The sequence below is a fragment of the Pleurodeles waltl genome, chromosome 1_1 (genome assembly GCF_031143425.1).
Source record: "Pleurodeles waltl isolate 20211129_DDA chromosome 1_1, aPleWal1.hap1.20221129, whole genome shotgun sequence".
In the NCBI taxonomy this organism is placed as follows: domain Eukaryota; kingdom Metazoa; phylum Chordata; class Amphibia; order Caudata; family Salamandridae; genus Pleurodeles; species Pleurodeles waltl.
In genome coordinates this window covers 180,308,794-180,332,306 of record NC_090436.1, presented here as the reverse complement: position 1 = coordinate 180,332,306, position 23,513 = coordinate 180,308,794, and the positions used below count along the sequence as shown (strand labels likewise).

The window sequence follows — 23,513 nt, the reverse complement described above, 5'->3', positions numbered from 1 at the left end:
AACCTGTCAGTAGAATTCAGAAATTAAAGGGAAATCACACACCAAGTATGGCAGAAAATGTAGAATAGCAAAAAACTCTTTCTGCCACCATAAAAAGTACGAATGGTGTGGAAAAGTGCTCCTACAGCAAGGCTTAAAAAACCTAACCTTGCTAAAAGGAGAAATAGGACATCTGGGAATGTACTCGGAAGACTGAATGCCCTGAGGTAGCTAGGGTTACTGGTAATCTTTTGGCATCTAGTTGGTGGAAAAGACTTGGGGCCCGATTTAGAATTTGGCATATGAGATACTCCATCACAACGTGACGGACACCCAGACCACTGTATTACAAGTGCCATAGGATATAATGCACTAGTTATAAGGCGAAAGGGATATCAATTACATTTGTGATGGAGTAACTCATCCACCAAAATCTTAATCAGGCCCTTGGTTGCTAAGCTCAAGGCCCTTATAACAGGGTACCAATGGTTTCCTTACTTCTCGTCATTGCATAGGAATACCAGCATCGAAATAGTTGATGTTTCCTTACAACAAGTCACTGGTCATGAGCAAGGATGCTGACTAATTTACCCATGTGCTTGCATCTTTAGACACCACAATCCTGACCAGTTTGTGTAAAACAGAACCTATTTTATGTCAATTAATCAATCAGGATTTACAAAGCACAGCTAATCACCCAATAGGGTATCCAGGCACTTGCAGATCCCGGGGGCTTATTCAAACAGCCATGTCTTGAGGGCACTTCGGAATTCCAGAAGTGAGGTGATGGTCCAAAGGTGTGTGTGGAGTCCATTCCAGGTTTTTTTTATCAACGTGAGAAGAAGCGTCCTCCACTTCTACTTCGGTAGATGCAGAAGGGATGGGGAAGTGAAAGGGAGGCAGAGTTTAGTCTTCTCAACGGTTGATGGAGGTTCAGGAGCTGGTTAATGTACATGGGTCCTTGGTTGTGTAGAGTCTTGTGTGTGTGTGGGTCACCGGCTTGTATTGGCAACTCTTCTGTATTGGGAGCCAGTGGAGTTGCTTGAGGTGGGGTGTGATGTGGGTTTATCAGGGAAGGTTAAGGATGAGTCTGGCTGTGGCGTTCTGTATGGTCTGAAATATCTGTAGGAGGTGCATGGTGATTCCTATGTAAAGGGCATTGCCGTAGTTGGCTGGTGATGAGGGTCTGTGTCATGGTGCATCTTGTGTAGAGGTAGCCACTTGAAGATCAAGCGTAGCATGAGCAAAGTGAGGAAGCAGGTGAAGGAGATGGTGTTGATCTGTGATTTCATGGTGATCTTGTTGTCAATTATGATTCTGAGGTTTCTGGCGTGGTTGGAGAGAGTGGGTGTGGGTCCTAAGTCTGATGGCCACCAGGAGTCATTCCTGCCGCTGTTGCCAAAGATCAGTACTTCTGTCTTGTCTGTGTTCAGCTGCAGGCAGTTGTTCTTCATCCAATCAGCAACACTTGTCATGCATCTGTTGAAGCTGGTTCTGGTGGTGGAGGGTCATCGGTGAGTGAAAGGATGAGCTGGGTGTCGTCTGCGTACAAATTTATATTAAGAGCATGGGATCTGATGATGTTGGCCAGCAGGGTTATATATCCGTTGAACGGCATGGGGCTGAGGGATGAGCCCAAGGGGGACACAGCAGGATTATAACATGTTTTCAAGTGAAAGGTTTAGATCAGGTTCCTCCAACCTTTTCTGTAATATTATCTATGAATGTTCAATGAAAAGCATCCTAAGCTCCTAATATTATAAGCATTATCATATTGACCGAATGGACAAGATAATATTAGTGGGCACCCCATGCAAGACTGTCACCATGCATAACATATGGTTCCCTGCAATTATGTTAAAAAAAAAATAGAAAAAAAAAAGGATTTGTCTCTTTGGGATGTCTTTACATATTTAATACACAATATCCGTAGTTGCAGTGGTGGTAAATATTTAGCAATAATAAGTCATCCCAGTGCTATCTCATTTATCACTCAAATATCATCTTTAAAAACTATTTTAAAATCTGAGTATTTTTCTTTAAATCTTAGCTTATGAGTTTTGAAAATACACACGTTATCTCAAAAACACACTTTTCAATTTTGGAATAAATATATGTATTCAAACAAGCAAAACTGTCTAATTTAGTAGGCTGGGCTGCCCACAGGTAGGAGGAGAGCTACCAGTAGCTCACAATCTACTCATTGGAGAAGCCTGGTTTAGAGAGAATCAATTGGCTGCCAAGGTTACCCCATAGGACAGATACATTCTTAGCATTAAAAAGTGTTCCAGTCTCTGAATCTTATTTGAATGAGGTGGAACCAGTGAAGGCTAAAGTCCTATGGATTCCAATTTAGACCAGACACTTTACTGCTTGCATCTTTCACATATAATGGGCGTTCTTGGTCAATCTACAACCTGTTACAATTGCACTTGTTCTTTAGTCTAGCACTTGGAAATGGCTATTGAAAACGACAGCATTCAGAACCATAAGGAAACCCTAAGTATATGCAAATCAGACACTTCGAGAACTATAGTCCATGCAATATTTTTATTTCTGCTTTGTACATCGAGTCCTTGCTGCCTTATCAGTCTCTCAACTTGTTTATTATTGCTTTTCAGCAAATTTGAAGGTAACAGCATGACTTTTTATTTGTTTTATTTCGGTTTTAGGAGCTGAGACTGAAATAAACTGCTGTACGGGTATCTCTTTCCCTCCCTCTCTTTCTTATTGCTATAAATTCCCGCTAAATGTGGCCCATTCAGTGCAACCCATGGGTATTTTTTTTGTTTGTGTAATGTTTGAGCTCAGTCACATCTCCCGTCAATGTATACGACATGCCCAGATACAGCAGCAAGATAATTATTTTTTGAGGAGCCTTGATAGAAAGGTTTCATAGGTGTTACAGACTGCAAACAAAGAGATTAAAATCAAAGAAGACATGGTAAGCAAAAGGGATAATCATCAAATAAAGAAATGCAAGTAGGCAGCGATTAGATATATTTGAATATCAAAATAAAAAGGCACAATTAGAAGTATGAATAAGAAGAAAAGACTCTGAAGTGGGGCACATAGGAGGGTGAAAATTTATGACAGGCAGCTTGTGCACTGAAAATCAAAGGAAGGTGGCATGCAAAGACTCCATCATAACGGCAAGAGTGCATGCTGGAGATGAGAGAGTAAAACAGAGGAGAATGATAGGTCATGGCAGAATGGGAAAAGAGGTGCACGATCCTGAAAGAGGGATATGTGAATTTTACTTCTACTCACCTTCATGTAAAAAGATGGACAGAAAGCACAGAAACTGGGAGAGAAGAGAAAGAAATAGAGTGCCAAAATGATTTAAGGGGTGTGTGAGTCATTAAATGAAACAAAACTGATTTGACAAAGGAGAAACATATACACTGAAAAAATACAAAACAGAAATTGATTATGAGCTGCAAGTTGAATAGAGAGAAAAGGAGAGGATTAACCCCAACCCCCCAAAGAGACAGAATACAAAGGACCAGACAGCTAAGAATTAAAAGAGGTCATAGTCAGAATTACCACTGTGGAATACATTATTTAGAATGAAAAGAGTGTTTACCTGGTTGAACTCTGTTAACAGGTTGAGAATAGGATCCAGGGACAAGAGTCGCCACAACAGATGCTTTTGAAATTGTACAGGTACTGACAAACCCAATAACCGTGGCTATTCATCTTTTAATTTGAAAGTATAGAAAATTATATTTTCCATACTTTCAAGATGGCTACCCTGTTGTGTCTAGATTTTATGTTATATTATGCAGATTTGTAGAGCACGCTATCACCTGGAGGGGCATCCTGGAGCTGAGAAAGTGGGCGCCTATCCAAACCTAGGGCCTAGTAGGCCTACCCAAAAAGCTAGGTCTTCAGCTTCTTGTGGGATTCTTGTGGGATTCAATACATGAGGAGGCTCTTGCGTGTAGCAGCACATTGTTCCACGCTTTAGGAGAAGTCTTGACTGCCAGATCCGGTTTTCTGTATGCTTTGTGTAAGTAGGAGTAGGGAAAAGTAAAGGCGTCTGGAAGGTTTGTGAAAGCAGATGAGATTTCTGAAGTTTGCTGGGCCAGGTTTATGTTATGCCTTGAAAGGGTGGGTGAAGAGTTTGAATTGTGCTCCTTTGTGTATGGGAAACCAGTGGAGCTCCTTCAGTTGTGGTGTGATGTAAGTGCAGTGTGGGAAGTTGAGAGTGATTCTGGCCACCGAGTTCCTAGTGGTCTTCAGCCTTTCTGTGAATTTTTTATTGACCCCGGCATAGATGGTGTTCCCGTAATCCAGCTTGCTGTGTAATGGTTTTCTGTGTGCTGTTTGGAAGCCATTTGAAAATCTTCCCCAGCATCATCACGGTAAGGAAGCATGAGGGGGTGACGGCATTGACTTTGGTGATCATGTCAAGTTTGCTATCAATAACAATCCCGAGATTCTTGGCATGGGTGGTGGTATTTGTCCAAGCTCTCTTGGCCACCGGGTGGAGTCCCACAGTGAAATGCTCTTCCCGAAGATCACAAGTCCAGTCTTGTCGGTGTTCAGCTTCAGATAGTTGGTCTCCATCCAGTGAGTGATTTCAGGCATTGAACTTGATCAGGGTACGGGCATCTTGTCTGTGAAGGAGAAAATCAGTGGTGTGCCATCGGCTTAGGAAAGAACTTTGATGTCATGACAGCAGATGACACTGACTAGAAGGATCATATATGCGTTGAAGAGGGTTGGGGACAGGGAGGATCCTTGGGGAACTCCGCCGATGAGGTCACGGGCACACAAGTAATACGGTGGCAGGCTAACTGACTGGGTCCTTGTATTCTGATGTTGTGCAGATAAAACAAAAAATGCATTACTTTCAAGTTGTTTCTCCAAATCCCAGGATTGCTGCTAACCCAATTATTTATCTTACCAGGCTTTCTAAAATGATGCCACAATAAAATGAGTCACAAATAAACAGGGTAACCCAATATTCCCCACAGAACTGGGTAATCTAAACTGTAAAGCACAAAATGTTCATGGAGGAATCATTTGCATACAAATATTTCAATGATATTAAATACTATTAATATTGTAATTAACCATAGATCAAATTCCATAACCGAATAAATCTTCAAACAGCGTGTAATTTGTTTCTGGAAAAATGAAGAATATTTATATATGCACTAATAATATATTCATCAATACAGTAAAGCAACAAAGATAATTTGTAGTATTTTTATACAAATGCACTGGTGACCCCTCTAGTCCACAATCCCTTTGCATCTAAGGGACAGAAGGAAAGCACCTACCCTCTTGGACTCTCCAACCACAAAAGGTTTGAGTCCTATGTGCAGTCTTTCAAGCAATGAGAAATCACACCTAATGGACTCCAGCAGCTCATGGGAAGAATTGAGTCATGGAGTTTATAAGGTCGACGTTTTAGTCTCCCAAGGCTTAAACCGTCCATGAGACCATCCTCAGGACAATGTGTCAAAGCTCTATCATTGATTCGAGCCCGGTTGTAGTTTACGTATCTGTGGTGAAATTGCATCCCCTTTCTTTATACTGGAGTAACTGACTAGCATCGGATGTGCCGAACTAAAAGGATTAAGCAGTGCTGTTCTTGGAAGCTGATGTTAAAAGCAACAATTATTTTGAGTTAATCCACTTTGACAGACTATCCTGTTCTGAAAACACAAAAAATTATCTTTGTTGCTTTGCTATATTGATGAATATATTATTAGTGCATACATAAAAATTCTTAATTACACGATTTTTGAAGATTTATTCATTTATAGAATTTAATCTATGGTTAATTACATTAATAGTATTTAATATCGATGAAATATTTAAATGCAAATGATTCCTCCATGAATATTGTGTGCATTATAATAAAAAGAGTGCCACACCATTGACCTACTACAGTGCTACTAAATGAGAATAACACCGGCTATAAAAACACATACATTGTATTTTATAATTAACATGCGGGAGGTATCAGCATTTCTTGTCGGAGTTAAAATTTCAGCACAATGTGTCACTGTTTGCAGGTACCTGTGTGGTCAGTACAGAGCTACACCATACCATGCAACTACTTCACTCCCCATTTTCCATGAAAATGAAACTTTTAAAATAATGGTTGATCGCATCCTTCTCTTGTGAAGAACACTGTTGTTTCCAGTCTCCCTGTTTCTAGGCACTCTCATTAAATGAGATGCCCAAGTGATTTTTACACTATTAAAACTAATAAGCCACAGGAAATTTTTTACAAATGTAATTACTTTGCCTTTGCAGTAGCATAAAGAGACATAATTGCAGCTAACACATTTAATGTAAGGAATGTGAAAAATTAGGCAAACTGTGACAGAGAGTGACTGGGTGATGACAGAGGACCCCCATGGGCATCAAGAAGCATGCCAAGAATGTCTGATTGAAGACACTACCTTTTTACTGTGTGGGTGGCACACCATGTACTTAGAGATCACTATTCAGCAACTGCATTACTTATTCATCTATCTATCCTCACATCCATGCATGTATCCATCCATCCATCAATCTTTTATTCATCGACGCAATAATTCACCATCCATTCATCTAGCCGCTCAGTCATGCATCATCACAATCTTTCACACAGGTACCCACTCCTGAAGGCCCATCGACTTGCATGTCTGTCCACTCACCCATCGATCATCTGGACACCCATTCAATTGTTAGGAAATCCCTTGCTCAGCAATAAAGTACTGCATTCTATGATAGAAAAAAAACTATTGGCTTTGTCAGTGTTTGTTCATAATTTAGGAGATTTGAGGCTCTGCCAAACACACTTAAATATTGCACTAGCTTCCCTGCTATTTCCTGATCTGGCATGGTGAAATGTTGATTTCAATTGATAATCATTTCATAAAAAGGTTTTCAATTTCCTTGCAAATGTAAATTCTCTAAACAGATACAATGCTTTTATTCTTTAAAATCCTGCTCTTACATATTTGTACATTGGTCGTTTCCTGATTATAATCAGTAGTCGCGGTGGGCGGGAACTGAGGGGCACGATTTGCCCATACTTTAAGAAAAACAGTTCCCTTTACTAATTGTGAAAAGACAACTGTCCCGACGGTTCATTTTGAGAGTTGAAATGCCTTTATGTGTATTATCGTTTCGTTAGTAAAGGGGCATGACATTGGGGACAAGGGAGAGTGCACAGCACTTGCCCTCAGTGCGCATGTATGTTTGGCCAGCTTTCTCGAGCCGGCCAAACACAATGTGCAAGGTGCTCTTTCCAGCCCGGCACTGTGTTGCCAGGCTGGAAAGAGTATGCACAGGTTTCCAGTTTGCCTGGGAGCGCCCAGCCAGGGCTCTCTAGCCAATCCTAACGCTGCTTTCATGCAACATTAGGGCTGGCTGCACAGCACGCTGGGAGCCTGTGCCTCCTGTCACCAGGAAGAAGGAGCAGCAGTGCGGCAAGGAAGCGAGGCAAGTAAACGTTTTTTTTTTTTTCAATTTAATGTCTATTACCCCCCAAACACATCCCCAGTGCCACCCTACCCCTTCACCGAGCAGCGAGCCCAGTCTGCTAAACTTACCTTTTTACCAGGGTGTCTGCTTGCCTGAAAGAAATGTAAATGTGTGCAACTGGTCAATCTGCAAATGTAAAGTGTTCTTAGAAGCCAGCATTGGCTTTAATTGATGGTAACACTCAGTGGCGGCCGGCAGCTTTGGGAGGAGGGCGGGCGGGGCACACACACAAACACACACACAGACTCATTCTTTCACACCCAGACACGCACGCACGCACGCTCACCCATTAACAACACTCATTCCATTCAAACATGCACGCACGCACCATTCATTTTACAAATTCACACACATTCATTCTTACACACACGCACGCACTCACATCCAGTAACAACACTCATTCCATTCAAACATGCACGCACGCACCAAACATTCATTTTACAAGATCAAACACATTCATTCTTTCACACACACACACGCACGCACATCCATGAACAACACTCATAACACTCAAACATGCACGCGCGCACCAAACATTCAAAGGAAAACATAACACACATACACACACACACACACACACACACTTACCTTCAGCCTCCAGGTCCCAGGAGGGTTGGGACTGCTGCCTTCCTTCATTGGCTGACCTTAGGTCAGCCAATGAGGGAAGGCAGCAGTCCCAGCCTCGTCACAGAGTGGGATGGGGTCAGTGAGACTGCTGACCCCACCTCACTCTGTGACGAAGTGTCACTGATTGACACTCGCCCTGGGCGCTTCAGGGCTTAAACCTGAAGCGCCCAGGGAGAGTGTCAATGGGTGACGCTTTCCTCGTCACCCAGGGGAGGGCCTGGAGGCACCTTTGCTGGGCCGAGGAGATCACGCCCATAAGGGTCGTGATCTCCTCAGCCCAGCAAAGTTCAGCTCAGGCAGCTAGGAGTCTGCGCAAATCGCGCATGTCTGCTCCTGGCTGCCTGACCTGAACATAAAGAGTGTCTGTCAGGCTGACCTTTGTTCAGCCTGACAGACACTCTTCATGGGGTGAGGGGGCGTGGCCCCTCCGCCCTAAAGGATGGGCCGCTACTGGTAACACTTGAACCTTCCTGATGACACAAATGTATTATTTTTGAGTAATAATGCGAGAATGATACCAGCTGAGCTGTGCAGTGGGTCCTTTTAAAAGACAGTTATTTAAAAAACTGCAGTAAGTAGTCTGTGTATTACTAAATCTATATTTTTGCTTAAACCTTTTTGCACATTTTTCAGCAGCCTATCTCAGTGTGTGTAAAGCAGGTTTAAAATAACGACTTCCATATTCACTGTTTTTTTTGCTAAAAATTGGGACCTCTCATTACTCCCACTGCCCCAACCAGGGCTCAATTCTGTGACTCTCTGACATTTCATAATGTGCGATAGGCCATTTCACACTGAATAACTTAACTTGCATTTTTTTCATTCAAGTTGTGCATTATTTTATATGTAATTACCTGAAGATGAAAGACCAACAAAACTACAGAATTTTTTTTTTTTAACCATGCCTTTGACCCCAGATTGATTGTCCCGCCCCCTAGTGAGCACAACGTTACAGTTCCCATATGTTTTTTTAATTCACGTCGACCGCTGATGATAACCCTCGGGTATTCCTCTTTCCCACAGTTTCATCCGATGTCTATAAACTGTCAATGCGGATGAGATCCTTTTACCGTGTGCTTTTGCCCACTGCTTGTTCCTTGCCAAGGACTCGGCAGAACACTCCGACTGCTGTACAGGATCTGTCAGCGCTCTCTTCTCGGACAGGCTGCTGCGGATCTCCAAGGCCTGCTTGCCTCTGGTCAGGTGGAACTTGCCCATGTCTAAGAAACAAATATCAGAAGAGACACTTGCTTTACAATTCAAGAAACACTATAGGAAACCTTTGTTTAATTCCAATAACCAGGACTAAATTTATAGTGCTGTAATCGCCTCTAGGAATTTGAATAATATCTTGTTATAAACCAATTTAACACATCTAGTGAAGCTCGCAGGCCCAGCTGGACTTCCAGTGATCCAAAACAGTAGCCAGCAGTTGACTGTGTAGTAATTGGCCTCACTGAGCTATCTTATTCCAGTAGTTTAAAAGTGAAAAACAGAAAGACTGTCCATTAAAAAAAGGAGTCCAACCTGTACAGTAATTATTGCATAACTTAATAAGGCACATACAGAAAAGATAAAGTAAAGTGAATAGAGCAGTACTTCTTTATTAAACAAACATTTATTTAGAAGTTTTATAAAGCACTATAGGTCATGTAGGCTACTTGAGAGCACACAGGTAATTTCAGAAATTGGAAAGGCAGGCAGAATGAAGCCATATCATTAGTGCATTACTCTTCATTAACCTGTACAAACGGCCCACACAGACTGAACTGAAGAGTTTAACATATTACAGGGCATTATTCAGTTGCATTGCTCTACAGGTAGAAATAACCTCTACCATGTAGGTGGCAATGACTGGGCATTTAATACTAAGGTTGTGTGAAATAACTGCTATGCACAATTTTGTGTAGTGTGCCAAATACATTCCATAATTATCTCATTTTACTCTTTGTTAGAAATTGGGTCTCTAGTTAGCAGGGATATGCACTCTGTCCAAGTAGGGACTACAGTCCTAGTCAATGTACCTGTGCTCACCCTCTGGTAGCTTGGCACAGAGCAGGCATGTTTAACTTAGGAGGCAATGTGTAAAGTATTTTTGCAACACTTATAACAGTAAAACAGTGGCAACCACACACCAAAACTATCCACACCACGCTGGAAAACTAGTTCTTAATTTAATTAACAAAACAAGACTAAAATGACAAAAATCCAAAAAGTAGAAGTCGAGATATGAATCTTTAAAGAATACCTGCAATTGCAGTGCTTAGGAACTTAAAGCGCCAACCAGAGCTATGTGGTCACGTTAGACAGGAGTAAATCCAAAGCTCAGGCCGACCCAGTGGAGCCAGTGGAGCACTATGATGTCCCTCTGAAACAGTTCATTGGATGGATTATTGCTTAAAAATTGAGGAGGCAATGCAAAGGTGATGTGTCGGTTCCAATCCACACAGTCAAGGGATACATCATCGAGCCGCGCAATCATCGATGCTATGTGCTGTAGTTGCAGCATTGAACCCTTTGCAATGAGGGCAATGCTAGGTTGTCGAGCTGGGTAGTCGGAGATGTGAAGGTGATGCATTGGTGCTAATGGTGATGTGTGGATCCTGACCACGCAGTCAGTGATGTGAAGTCCTCATCCTCAGTGACTATGCATCAGCATCAAGGAGGGATGCAGCTGTTTCCATCGGTGCAACAGTGACGAGGCGGCGATGTTAAGGGTTGTAGCACAGAAAAACCCACTTTCAAGGGTCCAGGACTATATGAGCACCACTTGGCTGGGCAAGATTCTCAGGTGACAGGGTCCAGGTGCTGTGGGGGAGATGCAGACAGTCTTTGATGTTCCCGAGACTGCAGAACAGGAGGCAAGCTAGCAAGTCCTTGGAGTCACTTTGGTTCTAGGGTGTGGAGATGGAGGCCCAGTCCTTCTCACTCCCAGGCAATGATGTAGCAGGGTGGGCACAGCATAGCAGTAGTCCAGCAAGGTCCAGTAGAGTGGCAGTCCCTTGAGCAGCACAGCAGTCCTACTTCCTGGCAGAATGTTCTCAGGTCCAGCAGTGTACTGCTTTGATGGTGTCTGAGGCCCAGTTCTTATACCCAGTTGTGCCTTTGAAGTGGGGAAGACGTGTGGGCTCTCCCTCACCCCTTTCCCCAACATGGGGTCTTGTACCCTCCCCTTGGGAGTGGTACCCCCAGAAAACTGGACTGACAGGCACCCTGCCTGTGGCAGCCACCCCTCCCAATTACCCTAACACAGGGCCACTCATTTCTCAGAAGACAGCCCAGAAACATCTGGGGACTACATATGACCCTCCTCTGGGCCACCTCCCTGCCCCATTCTCAGGATAACTTGGGCATAGGGCGGAAGAAGTCCTGCCAATGTGCTAGACTCACTATGCACGCCTGGCCGGTGTACTTCTCTGGGGAAATTACCCTTTCCACTATCATGGTACAGCTCACCCTGGTATCCCTTAGAGCAGTGTCTGGGACTGCATTCACCTGACGACTTCCACCCACAGGGATCACCAACTCACCCTCTGAGTCCACCTCCCAACTGAGGGAGATCACGGCATGTTCTATTACCTGTCCCTAGGGGCTATTTACCCGCCAGGCCAAAATGACCACCCTTGAAGAGATCTCACCAGTGGGTGGTTTCTTAGGACAGAGTCCGCCTGCTTGTGTTCTAACTGAGAACAATCAAAGCAGCATGGTTGGAATTGGGGCACCCTGAGCCACGGCCTACCAGAATCTCCTCCCTGTTTTTCAGTAAGGGCATGGAAACCCTTTTCTCCCCCCTTACTCTGAGAATTGTCTGTGCCTCCCTTGACCTCACCCTCACACTGCTGAGGGGACCCTGAACCACCCTTCTTGGGTGTTGCTCCCAGGTACCTTCATGCGGACCCGAGTTCTGATCCAATGATCCTCCTCCTTAGCAAGTTCCCTGGGGTCAGAGAGCTTACTGTAAACAATTGTTGGCACAGATCTGGAAAACAAAGATTGAACATGTGCTCTTTTGCAATCAAATTATACAGCCGCTGGTAATCCTTTATCTCACTGCCCCTCACCCAAGCATCCAGTGCCTTGCAAAAGGAATCCACACAAGTCTCTTGGGATAGCTTTCGACTGTCCCTGAACATCTGCCTGTACTTTTCTGCGGTCAATCCAAACTTTCTGACTTGGGTCTCCTTCATGGGGGGGATACCTCAACTTCTCTCTCCCTTCTAGGGCCAGTAGAGTGTCCCTCCCCTGACTAGGAATTTACCTCAACACACTAGCTATCCAATCCTCCTCAGGGACCTTGTGCATCGGCATAGCAATCTCATAGGCTTCAAACCTTCTGTCTATGTCGTCTCCCATCACAATGTCAGACATCACATCCTTGTGTATGTGGACCTTACTGAGGGCACTGAAGAAATGCTCCACCCTCCTCGGTTTGGGGTCTGTTCTCTCAAGCTCAGTTCCTTAGCCAACATCCTCATCTCCTCCTCCTCCATTGCCATTTTTTCTCTTCTAAGGCTCCCTCCTTCTCTAGTTGGAGCTTGGCCAAATTCAGTTTCAATTTCCTCTTGTCCCTCCTGTCCTCCAGCTCCTCTGGGGACAGGACTCTGGATGCCACACTGCTGCCCATCCGGGATGGAATTTCCAATCCTGGAAGGATGTTGTCCCCCTCCTCCACAGGGAGCTGCCCAAGACCCTCCTCTGGGCCCTGGTCCAGATCACCCTCCATATCCTGTTCTTCCTCTGGCCCACATTCAATGCAGCATGGGAATCTGGCCATTCTATCAGTGCCTTTTGCAGCTCCACCTTCCTGCTAGATGTTTTTTACAGGAAGCCCAAAGTCCTTGCAGAAATCTCAGAGCTGGGCCACAATGTTCCCTCAAGCTTGGCTACCACCAAATCCTTTTTTGCAGATGTAGAACCTCAAGTCAAAGACATGATTTTAGGAAAAAGCAAAAATGCAAATCAAGGAGAATAGAATAAAATAAGCTGCTAATGGGGATCAGAGACTATTGATTCAAATTGGTCTTCTATGTGGATGGCAGTGCACACCAAATATTTGTAAGGTACAAAGTCCTATCATCGCTGCTGATGACAAATGTTAGAAATTGGATCTCTAGTTAGCAGGGGTATGCACTGTGTCCAAGTAGGGAACTTAACCCTACTCAGAATAAGTCAAATTAACCTTTGCTTGCCCTCTGGTAACCTGGCACAGAGCAGGCAGGCTTAACTTGAGGGCCAATGTGCAAAATATCTGTGCAAATCATAAAGCAGCAAAACAGTGGAAACACCACACAAAAACAATCCACACCAAGCTGGAAAAATAGATCCCTGATTTAACGAACAAAACAAGACCTGAATGACAAAACTCCACTATGTAGAAGTCGAGATATGATTTTTTTAAAGGAATATCTGCACTTGTAGTGCTTAGAAACTAAAAAAGTGGCAACCGGGGCTATCTGTTCATGCTAGACCTGGTTAATTCCAAAGTGCAGGCTGATGGAGTGCAAGGGGCTACAATGACCAACCTTGTTACACTGAAACAGTGCCTTGAATGGAGGCTTGCATCGACGTTGAGGAGGCGATGCGAAGGTGATGCGTTGGTTCCGATTCACACAGTTAGGGGGTGCATTGTCGAGCTGCGCAGTTGTCGATGTGATGTCCTCAAGCTGCAACATCGAACCCTTTCAATGAAAGGTGTGCTTTGTTGTCGAGCTGCCCATTCCGTGATGCAAAGGTGATGCATCAGGATGATGGTGATGCGTCGGTCCTGAGCCGTGCAGTCAGTAATGCGAAGGCCTCGTCCTCCACGTCAAGGAGGGATGCAGTGTGCCTATTTTTGCAACAGCAGCAAGGCGATGACGTTGAGGATTGCAGCACAGAAAAACCCACTTTCTAGGGCCTAGGACTGGATTTGTACCACCTGACAGAGCAGGACTCACAGGTGGCAGAGTCCAGGTGCTGTAGGAGAGATGCGGGCAGTGTTCGATGTCCCTGAGACTGCGGAAAAGGAGGCGAGTCCTTGGAGTCACTTTGGTTCTGGGGATGTAGAGATGTAGATCCAGTCGTACTCACTCCCAGGCAAGGAGACAGCAGGCAGGAAGGCAGGCACAGCAAAGTCCAACAGAGTGACCGTCCTTTCAGCAACACAGCATTCTTTTTTCCTGTAGTCCTTTGCTTAATTTTAAAGGGAACGTACCTGCACATCTCAATGGAAGGAGTTGGGCAGTGTTTTTAATGGCAGAGTTCCGGCACTTCCCAGTGACAGACAGGTACTCTTGGCTAGATATTGCCTGCTATAATACCTTTTAGTTTTAAGCACCAATAGTGAGGAGTACACGGGATCTGGCCTGTAATACACATTATGACGCAATATATACTGCACTGTATAAAACATAGTGTGCAATGATTTCTGTAAATAGATGTACAGTATAAAGGACAGAACTCCAATAAACAAACTGAACTTTTTAATACATTGTACGGTGGGAGCCACAAGCATGCATAGTGCAAGTGCACAATACGATGATTTAGGAGACACAGTCAATCAATCAAAAAATGTATAGAGCGCGCTACTCACCCGTGAGGGTCTCAAGGCCCTGGGGGGGGGAGGGGGGAATCAAGAGGGGGGCAGGGAGGGTCATTGTTCGAACAACCATGTCTTGAGGTTCTTTCTGAACAGCAGGAGGTCTTTGGTTTTGCAAAGGTTGGTGGGGAGGGAGTTCCAGGTCTTGGGGGCGAGGTAGGAGAAGGACCTGCCTCCTGTGGTGGTGCATTGGATGCGGGGGACTGTGGCTAGGGTGAGGTCGGCTGATCTGAGGTTGCATGTGGAAGTTCACTCTTTCGTTGAGGTAGGTTGGGCCGGTGTTGTGGAGGGATTTGTGAGCGTGGATGAGGATCTTGAATGTGATTCTCTTGTCTATGGGGAGCCAGTGAAGGGATTTGAGGTGTGGTGAGATTCGTTCGTGGCAGGGGAGGCCAAGGACGAGGCGTGCGGCTGTGTTCTGGATTCTCTGGAGTTTGCATTTGAGTTTGAGTGTGGTGCCGGCGTAGAGGGCGTTACCGTAGTCTAGTCTGCTGCTGATGAGTGCATGGGTGACTGTCTTTCTGGTCTCTGGGGGAATCCATTTGAAGGATTTTTTTTTTTGAGTGCGGAGTGTGTGGAGGCAGGAGGAGGTTAGGGAATTGATTTGCTGTGTCATGGAGAGGGAGGGGTCTAGGATGATGCCGAGGTTGTGTGCGTGGATTGCGGGGGTGGGTGCGGGGCCTAGGGCGGTGGGCCACCAGGAGTCATTCCATGTGGTTTTGTTGGGGCCGAAGAGGATGATCTCAGTTTTGTTGGAGTTGAGCTTGAGGTGGTTAGTAGTCATCCAGTTGGCGGTGTCGAGGAGAGCAGCGTGTAGGTTGGTTTTGGTGGTGGTGGGGTTTCGGGTGAGAGAGAGGATGAGTTGGGTGTCATCTGCGTAGGAGAAGATAGTGATTCCGTGTGCTCTGAGGATTTTGGCTAGGGGGATCATGTAGATGTTGAAGCGTGTGGGGCTGAAGGAGGAGCCTTGGGGGACTCCGCAGATGATCTTGGTAGTGGTGGAGTGGAAAGGTGGAAGGCAGACTCTCTGGGTCCGGTCGGTGAGGAAGGAGGTGAGCCAGTCTAAGGCTTTGTGGCGAATTCCTATGTTGTGGAGGCGTGTGCGGTGGCAGACGGTGTCAAAGGCTGCGGAGAGGTCTAGGAGGATGAGTACGACGGTCTCGCCTTTGTTGACTTTGGTCCTGATGTCGTCAGTGCATGTGATGAGGGCGGTTTCCGCGCTGTGGTTCTTGCGGAACCCGGATTGTGAGGGGTCAAGAGTGTTGTTTGCTTCGAGGAAGTGGGATAGGAGAGCGGTGATTTTTCCGCGTGCTTCCAGGGGTCTGGGTAGGGGGCGGAGTCGAAAGAGGAATTGATTATGTTGCGGAGTATGGGGGCGATGGTTGGGCTGGCTTTGTTGTAGATGCAATGTGGACAGGGGTCGGAGGGTGATTCGGAGCGGATGGAGTTCATGTTTTTTTCGGTTTCTTCGTGTGTGGTGGGGGCCCAATGGTGAGTGTGGTGGGGGGGTCATGAGTGGGGGTTGGGTGAGTGAGGGGTGTGTGCGGTGGGTGTGTGTGGTATGAAGCTGTTGTGGATGTCCAGGATTTTGTGGTGGAAGTGGTTGGAGAGGGCATCACATAGGGGCTGTGTGTGTGAGGGGTCTATGTTGCTGGCTTTGGGTTTGGCAAGTTCATTAATGATGGTGAAGAGTTCTTTGCTGTTTTGAGAGTTGTTGTCAAGGCGTGTCTTGTAGTGATCTCTTTTGGCGGTGCGTATGAGTTGGTGATGGGTGCGAATGGTGGTTTTGAGGGTGGAGAAGTTTGTTGTGGAGGGAGTCTTGGAGTTCGGGGGTGAACCATGGGGCGTTCTTGATGTTGCGGGTGGCGATGTGTTTTCTGAGGGGGGGTTAGTGTGTCTGCGCAGGTGGTGATCCATTTGGAGAGGTTGTGTGCTCCTGTGTTGGGGTTGTTGGCTGGTTGTGAGCCAGTTGGGAGTTTAGTCGTTCTGTGGGGATCTTGTCCCACATGCGGTAGGGTGTGGTGTGTTGATGGTGGTGTGTGGGGGGTTTGGTGAAGGAGAAGTGGATGCAGTGGTGGTCAGTCCAGAGGAGTTCGGTGGTGTGGGTGTAGTCTAAGTGTTGGCTTGAGGTGAAAATTGCATCAAGCGTGTGTCCTGTTGAGTGGGTGGGTGCGGTGACCAGTTGTTTGAGTCCGAGGTTGGTGAGGTTGTCTATGAGGGAGGTAGAGTTGTGGTCTTGTAGGTTTTGCAAGTGAAAGTTGAAATCACCGAGGAGGATGTAGTCTGTGGAGGTGAGGGCGTGCGAGCTGATGGTGTCGGTGATGGTGTCGCAGAAGGCAGGGCGTGGTCCTGGTGGTCTGTAGATGAATGTATCTCTGAGGTTGGGGTTGTTGTTAATGTGGATCAGGAAGTGCATGTGTTCTGTGTTGTCTATAGTGTCTTGGGAGCTGGTGGTGACTTTTATGGTGTCCCTGTGTAGGATAGCGATGCCACCACCTGTCCTGTTGAGGCGGTCTTTGCGTTGGAGTTTGTATCCCTTGGGGGTGGTGATGGCTATGTCGGGTTCTAAGGAGGGGTTGGTCCAGGTTTCAGTGAGGAAGGTGATGTCAGGTGAGTGTGATGTGATGTGATGAGGTCCCAGAGTTCTATGGCATGTTTGTGAAGGGAGCGGGTGTTGAGGAGCAGGCAGTTGAGGTGGTTGTGGTGGGTGGTATTGGTGTGGTGCATGAGGGTGATGTTTCGGGGTGTGTTCTGGTTGTGGGCTGGTGTGCAGCGGGGTTGGTTGGTGGGGTGGGGCAGAGCAGGTGAGTATGGCATTGGGGGTGTTGTGTTTGTTGAAGGGGGGGTCGCTATGGTTGGTGTGTGGTGTGAGGGATGTGGAGCAGGAGAAATGACAGGTGTGGCAGGTGAAGGGGCCACGAGTGTGTGTGGGGCTGGAAGGGGTGCACGTGGGGCGGGGGCCTGGGTTGAGTGAGTGGAGGGTGACGGGGGAGTAGGTTTGTCTGAGAGGGCCAGGGGGACTTTGTACTCTGGAGCCCTGGGTACTGAATGGCAGCCAGTTGAAGTATACCTACTACTTCCTACCAAATGGGTGTTTGGACTCATAACAAACTACACTCAGGAAATTCGAAGTGTTTTCACTAGCACAATTAAGCTGGTTGTTGGTGTCTCATTGTTTCAATGGTTTTCAGTTGGCAATTTTTACTATGTAGATTTTCACTTTTTTTTGTTTGTTGGACTAGAACTTTTCGGCATGCTGCACAGCACCCACACTGCTCTACAACATAGCTTAAATACATTGGCAAAGCCAATAGCCCTGGCTAAACACTTATAAGGTCACAAAAGTGAGAGCTATTGACTGTGCCAATGCTTGTTTGACTAGCTCTCAATGGTCTTAACATTGTTTTGGCTTTGTTCTTTTTTGTAAGTCCTTGGTAGACATTTAGAATTATAGTGGTCACAATGTGCAGTAAAAACAGTACCCATCATGGAGTTACTAAACTTTTTTTCAATTAAGCTCCGTTACAAATATATCTGGAAAGAAGCTATAGATGTAGCACTGACATTGCAAGGGAGTAATATGGAAATGTGAAAGCGCCAATTCTATTAAAAACTGTAGAATTAGGCCTGTTTAAGTTTAAGGACAATGTGGAATTCAGAGGATTCCGGGAATACTCCTGGGAAGCTACTGTTGCTATTTCGTTGGATTAGTTCTGGAATTATTTTGTGAATTTCATGCTTTCACATGCAAAAACATTTTTCCATTCAATAAAGTAACCAATGTACATTTAACGTATACATTGTTTAATTACTACTTTTTCCTTTTTATTTCCCACAAGGAATATATGTATTATCCTGGAGAACGAATTTTCGTTACAGTTGTCCCAGTGTTTAGGGCCTCCTGTCTCACTCCGCCATGTAATTCTATTTTTTTTTTTTTTTTTTTTTTTTACAGTGCATGTGCATAGTTACCCAGATAGTCACGTCATGTGAAATACTTCCAATTAGTTCTACTTTTTTCGTGATCAGACCTTTGCGGGACGTCTTTGGTGTTTACCGTTAGAAGCATAGGTTTGAAATAACCCATCAATCAAAATGATGCTGACCAACATCCTAAGACTGACTGAATGTGCTTCACTGACAGGCACTCGAGAGGTGTTCTCATACTTGTTCATAATTATGTACCTCAATGTAAATCACCATGTGCCTCTGAATTGTACATCATGGAATGTTGATGTATACCAATGAATGCAAACCTCATGCACATGATCCAATGCTAACCTCATGAATAGCATCCAGTGCACCTGTGTCTATTCTACTGAGGTAAAACTTTCCCCCAAAGTACACTCAAAGGTGCAGTACACATTGCTCTCCTGTACATTACTCGCTGCTCCCAATGGGTCGGTCACTCGGTGCCTCCCTAATGCATTTCCCCTTGTACCGCTACTGGAATTCACTCTGTGTTTCACTGGTGCCTCCTTCTGGGTCTAGATCTAGGGTTGTTGGTCTGTATGCACTGATGCCTGTAGAACTGCTGGTCTTTGTGCAAATGGGAGTCTTTGTTTGTACTGGTTTGCACTCATGCTCTGTCTGTGCATGTACATTTGTGGATCATGTTTATCAATGTAAAAGCACTGCACTAAAGCCAGATCTACAGGTTTTGTCAATATTTGGCTCCGTGATCGTCACTCAAAATCTCCCGCGGTTAGAAGTATCCCTTACTCGAGGTGAGTCTGCCAGGCATAAAGAATAGGAGAACCAACTTTCTGTGCTAGGCGCAGCTCTAAAAAATAGATATACTACTCACTGGAGACATCAGTTATGTAGAAACTGATATAATTAATGGAAAGGCAAGCTATAAGTTACCTTCTGCGACTCCATCAAGCAGCACAGTGATCTTTTTGTCCTCTAACAAACGTTCCTTCAAAAACTTCATAAAAATTCCATTGGCTAATCCCGAATGTTGGATTTCGAAAGCTTCAGCTCCTTGGCACCTGTATAATCAACACACAATAAAAAAGGTAACATGAAAATCTGCATTTGGCAGACTGGTCCAAGATTGTGATTAAATGAGAAACTATGGATTACCTATATCCTAACATTTTGGGAAGCAAAACCAATGTATCAAGATACACTGGTAGTTGAGTTTACGTTCCTGTGACCTATGGGGGTTTGTGGGGCAAAGTCGGTAAACTTCGCAACTTCACAATGAACCCTATAAAAGCACCCCACATCAAATGACAGAAGCGTTATAAACAAAACTCAATTACAATCTGTTTTAGATAGCTCCTTGAACAAGTAACAGCAACACTTTAAAATGTCTAGAATAAGATCTTATTCCATAGGTAAATCCCAAACATTTCAGTGTACCTCTAAAAAGCATCAAAAAGAGAAGACATGCCACCCAGGCATCTCAGTGGCAAAAAGGGATGGGTTAAAAGCACTGACTTATGATACTTTCATGTAGTTTTTAAAATACTGAACATGATGCGCCTTCCTCAAATATCATATTTAAAGAAAGCTTTAAGCTATTGAGATACCACAAATACAACTGATCTGAGAACCTGGAGCTTATCTGCTTTCAAAATACGTGAATGCAACCAGAGGGAAGTCTAGCTGATGTTCCCACTATGCTCCCTTAACAAAACAATAACAAGTAGAACACCTGACCTACATGATTGGATAGACAATAAAAGTGATGCATTGTGGACCTTGCTAAACGAGAAACTGTTAATCATAACAAGAGGAAGATTAATACTGTTAAGGAGAGCATGCAGAGAACTCCATTTATAACCCTTTCAAGAAGCACAAACCTCTTAAGTAACCTCATCCATACAGCAGAGCCATGACAGAGAATTATAGATGGCTGCCAGCGAATAGAGATTTTTTTCACTGAAAGGTCCCGGGTGACAAGAAATAGACGAGAATGAAGCCTGAGTGGTCTACGAGGTTACTCCAAACTCTGAGTTGAAAAATATCCCCAATTATTCACTTTTTGACCATCTATAATTTTACGTTATGCATGACCTGCTCCCTAAATGATCTACCTCTGCTTTTAATATCTAAGCAGGAATATAACAATAAGGGGGGAGTCATACAGAACATGGCCTCACCTCTCTCAGGTTGCTACCCTGTGATACACCTCACGTCCTGCCACCCATCACCCCTACCCTCTAGCCATTCGTCCTGCCTCACAAAAAATTAAGAAATTAATACCTGGCATCCTGCCATCCCTCCCACGTCACACCCAGCATTAGTCCACATCTAGCGTTCCCACATATAAAACAAATACCCAGTTTCTTTTCACACCCTAGGTATATACGGTCTCTGCGAACCAAACTAAAAAATACCTGACTATCTGCATCTACTTACTCCCACTAGCAAAAGCCACTGTGAAGGGGAGAAAGTAGGATATCCCCAGACCAAAGTTCCGTATGAAGAAGTGTCTGAGACAAAGACCTCTGTGGTTGAGAGGGGGACAATGAGTGGGAGAATAAGAGATCAACAATTGAGAACACCAATCTCTACTTCAGGGAAACATCAGAACACAGAAAAAGCAATAGACTGCTGGTGAGAAGGAGCAGGGCCTGGAGCTCTGAAGGGTGCAGACCCACAGGACAGGCGGGGGAAGGAGGCTCATGTTCTCCCAACTACCTCTGTTCTGTAATGATCCAAAAGAGGCAGAGGAATCATAGGGAAAGGGAGTGCTTCCTCTAATAATGCAGCAACAGTGGTAATCCATTTTTGCTTTTCGCTGCTGCATCATAGCAGTGAATAACCAGATATGGGATCCAGTTACTCACGCTAATGATTCTCAATCAAAACCATACATAGCAGCAATGTTTTGGTTGGAGCTATGTATTTGGAATTATTAGAAAACAAGTATAATTTTTTTAATGTATCAAGAAGACATGAATACAAACTCAACCCATATGCTAAATCACTACATGTTGTTGTGTGCTACAATTTAAAGGACATGAGAGAAGCCAGGTAAGACATATGCTGAAAAAAATATTTTCCTTGTCCCATAGACTTATGTTTCTGTCCTCAGTCAAAACAAGTAAAGCCTATGTATGCCTTTTGTGGTTATACAAGAGCATTTATGCCCACCCAACAGCTTACAAGTATTAAACTACAAGCTCTGTCTAACGCCCTTAAAGGAGTTTGAATACACACCCGGAGGTAATAATCCACAGCAAAGGTGCCTGAAAAATGCATTTAAATAAACTACAAGGAGTGCCCAGTGAAGCTGTAAATATCAAGGTCAGGATCCACTCTGGACAACAACAAAAAAACTTGTCCAACCACAAAGTGATATAAAGAATGATTGCTTCATTCAGTGAGGGTGCACACATGCTTATAAATATGGCTATTTTCTCCCATTACATTGTTGAATAGCTATCTTATTTTTAAACAGCAACTTAACAGAGGTAAACCATTGAATTGTGTGTGAATATGATCACAACATCCTGTGGGGTCATTCGCAGTTTGAAATCTATTTTGGGGGCAATTAGAGATGGAGGCAGGCCTCAAAATCATAGGTTTTCTCAATTCATCCAATAATGGATGTAATCAATGGTTACATTTCTTCCGAGCTGGAGGATCTAATAAGGTGCATTTTACCTGTCCAGAATGCTGCAGTTAGGACTGTCTTGAACTTGCATCAGAAATCTCATATCCATCAGGCTCTGACCAACCTTCATTAGTTTCTCTGAAGAAACTGCAATACCTGACAATCTTCATGGTAACACAACTGAAATGAATTGGAAAGGTGTGAATCTGCATTGACATGAACCCCCTAAACAAAACCATCAATCAAGAATGCCATATCACCCTCACAATGTACTTGATCATTGGGTACAAACTTAGCAAAGTGTTTTTTTTCTTTAAATTGACCTAAAAGTGGAGTGTCATTAGTCTAAACTCCACAGAGGGTCCTGGCAGGTCACCCTGTTTCTCTATCCAAAGCAGTCACTCTAAAAGTATTGGTGCAAGAAAGTGGATACTGTCCCGCTCTGGATGTTATGGCATGGTGAAGACAGAGTCGAGAGTTGTCGAAGCAGTCAAGTGTTTAGGAATAAATACCCAAGTGAAACAAGAGGTATCTTGACTCCGCATTATGCTACTAGAGCCGGGAACCAAGTGACTCCCATCACATCTAAACCACTGTGTGAAAAAAATATGGGAGAAAGTGAGCACCCATTTATGCAGTGCCATATATGGCCACCAGCTCTCCTATATATTATAGCAAACAATCTTGATATTGGGCTATTGAATTTATATGCTCCACTTCTTTTGTGGTGGCAAATGAAACAAGCATTGCAGTGCAATAGGTCCTGCATTTGCATGAGTTAGAGCTATTGGCCTTGTAAATACATAACTGGACGTTTCTTGCCACATAAATTGCGGCATAATTTGGTCCTCTCTGCCACATAATTCCAGTGGCCTTGCATATAACTAAAGAACTTTCATTTACCTTTTTCCTCTATCTGCAGCAAAAAAAAAAAAATATTGCCATTATTCAGTATATTTTTTTATATTATTATTTTTGGGTTCCCTCCCCCAACCTTTTGTCGGGACCCAGAGATGATCTAGACAGAAACATCATGATGACCATTTTAAGGTGGTCCCTTTGTCCTAGGACCACCACAGGGTGAGTTATGGACCACAATGTTTTGTAAAATGAATGCCCCGTAAAGCATTATGGGGCAAGTTTCTGATTGCAGCAAATATTGCAGTATCTTAACTGTAATGCTCAGAACACACCCTAGAGGTTTGCGTAGCATCTCAGCGACTAACTTTTCAAAGTTTGGTCTAAGTTAGGAAAGCTGAATCC

At 44.4% G+C, this 23,513-nt stretch overlaps 1 protein-coding gene across 3 annotated transcripts in view; it reads right to left on the bottom strand.

Moving 5' to 3' along the window:
* The window catches only part of MALT1 (MALT1 paracaspase), a 316,500-nt gene that overhangs the window by 44,281 nt on the left and 248,706 nt on the right, over window positions 1-23,513 (bottom strand). For all 3 annotated transcript variants that reach the window (XM_069220240.1, XM_069220250.1, XM_069220255.1), the window contains 2 exons: window positions 19,544-19,671; window positions 9,171-9,320 (listed from right to left, as the gene is read on the bottom strand). In XM_069220240.1, the coding sequence (XP_069076341.1) occupies window positions 9,171-9,320; window positions 19,544-19,671 (278 nt within the window). The remainder of the gene's footprint in view (window positions 1-9,170; window positions 9,321-19,543; window positions 19,672-23,513) is intronic.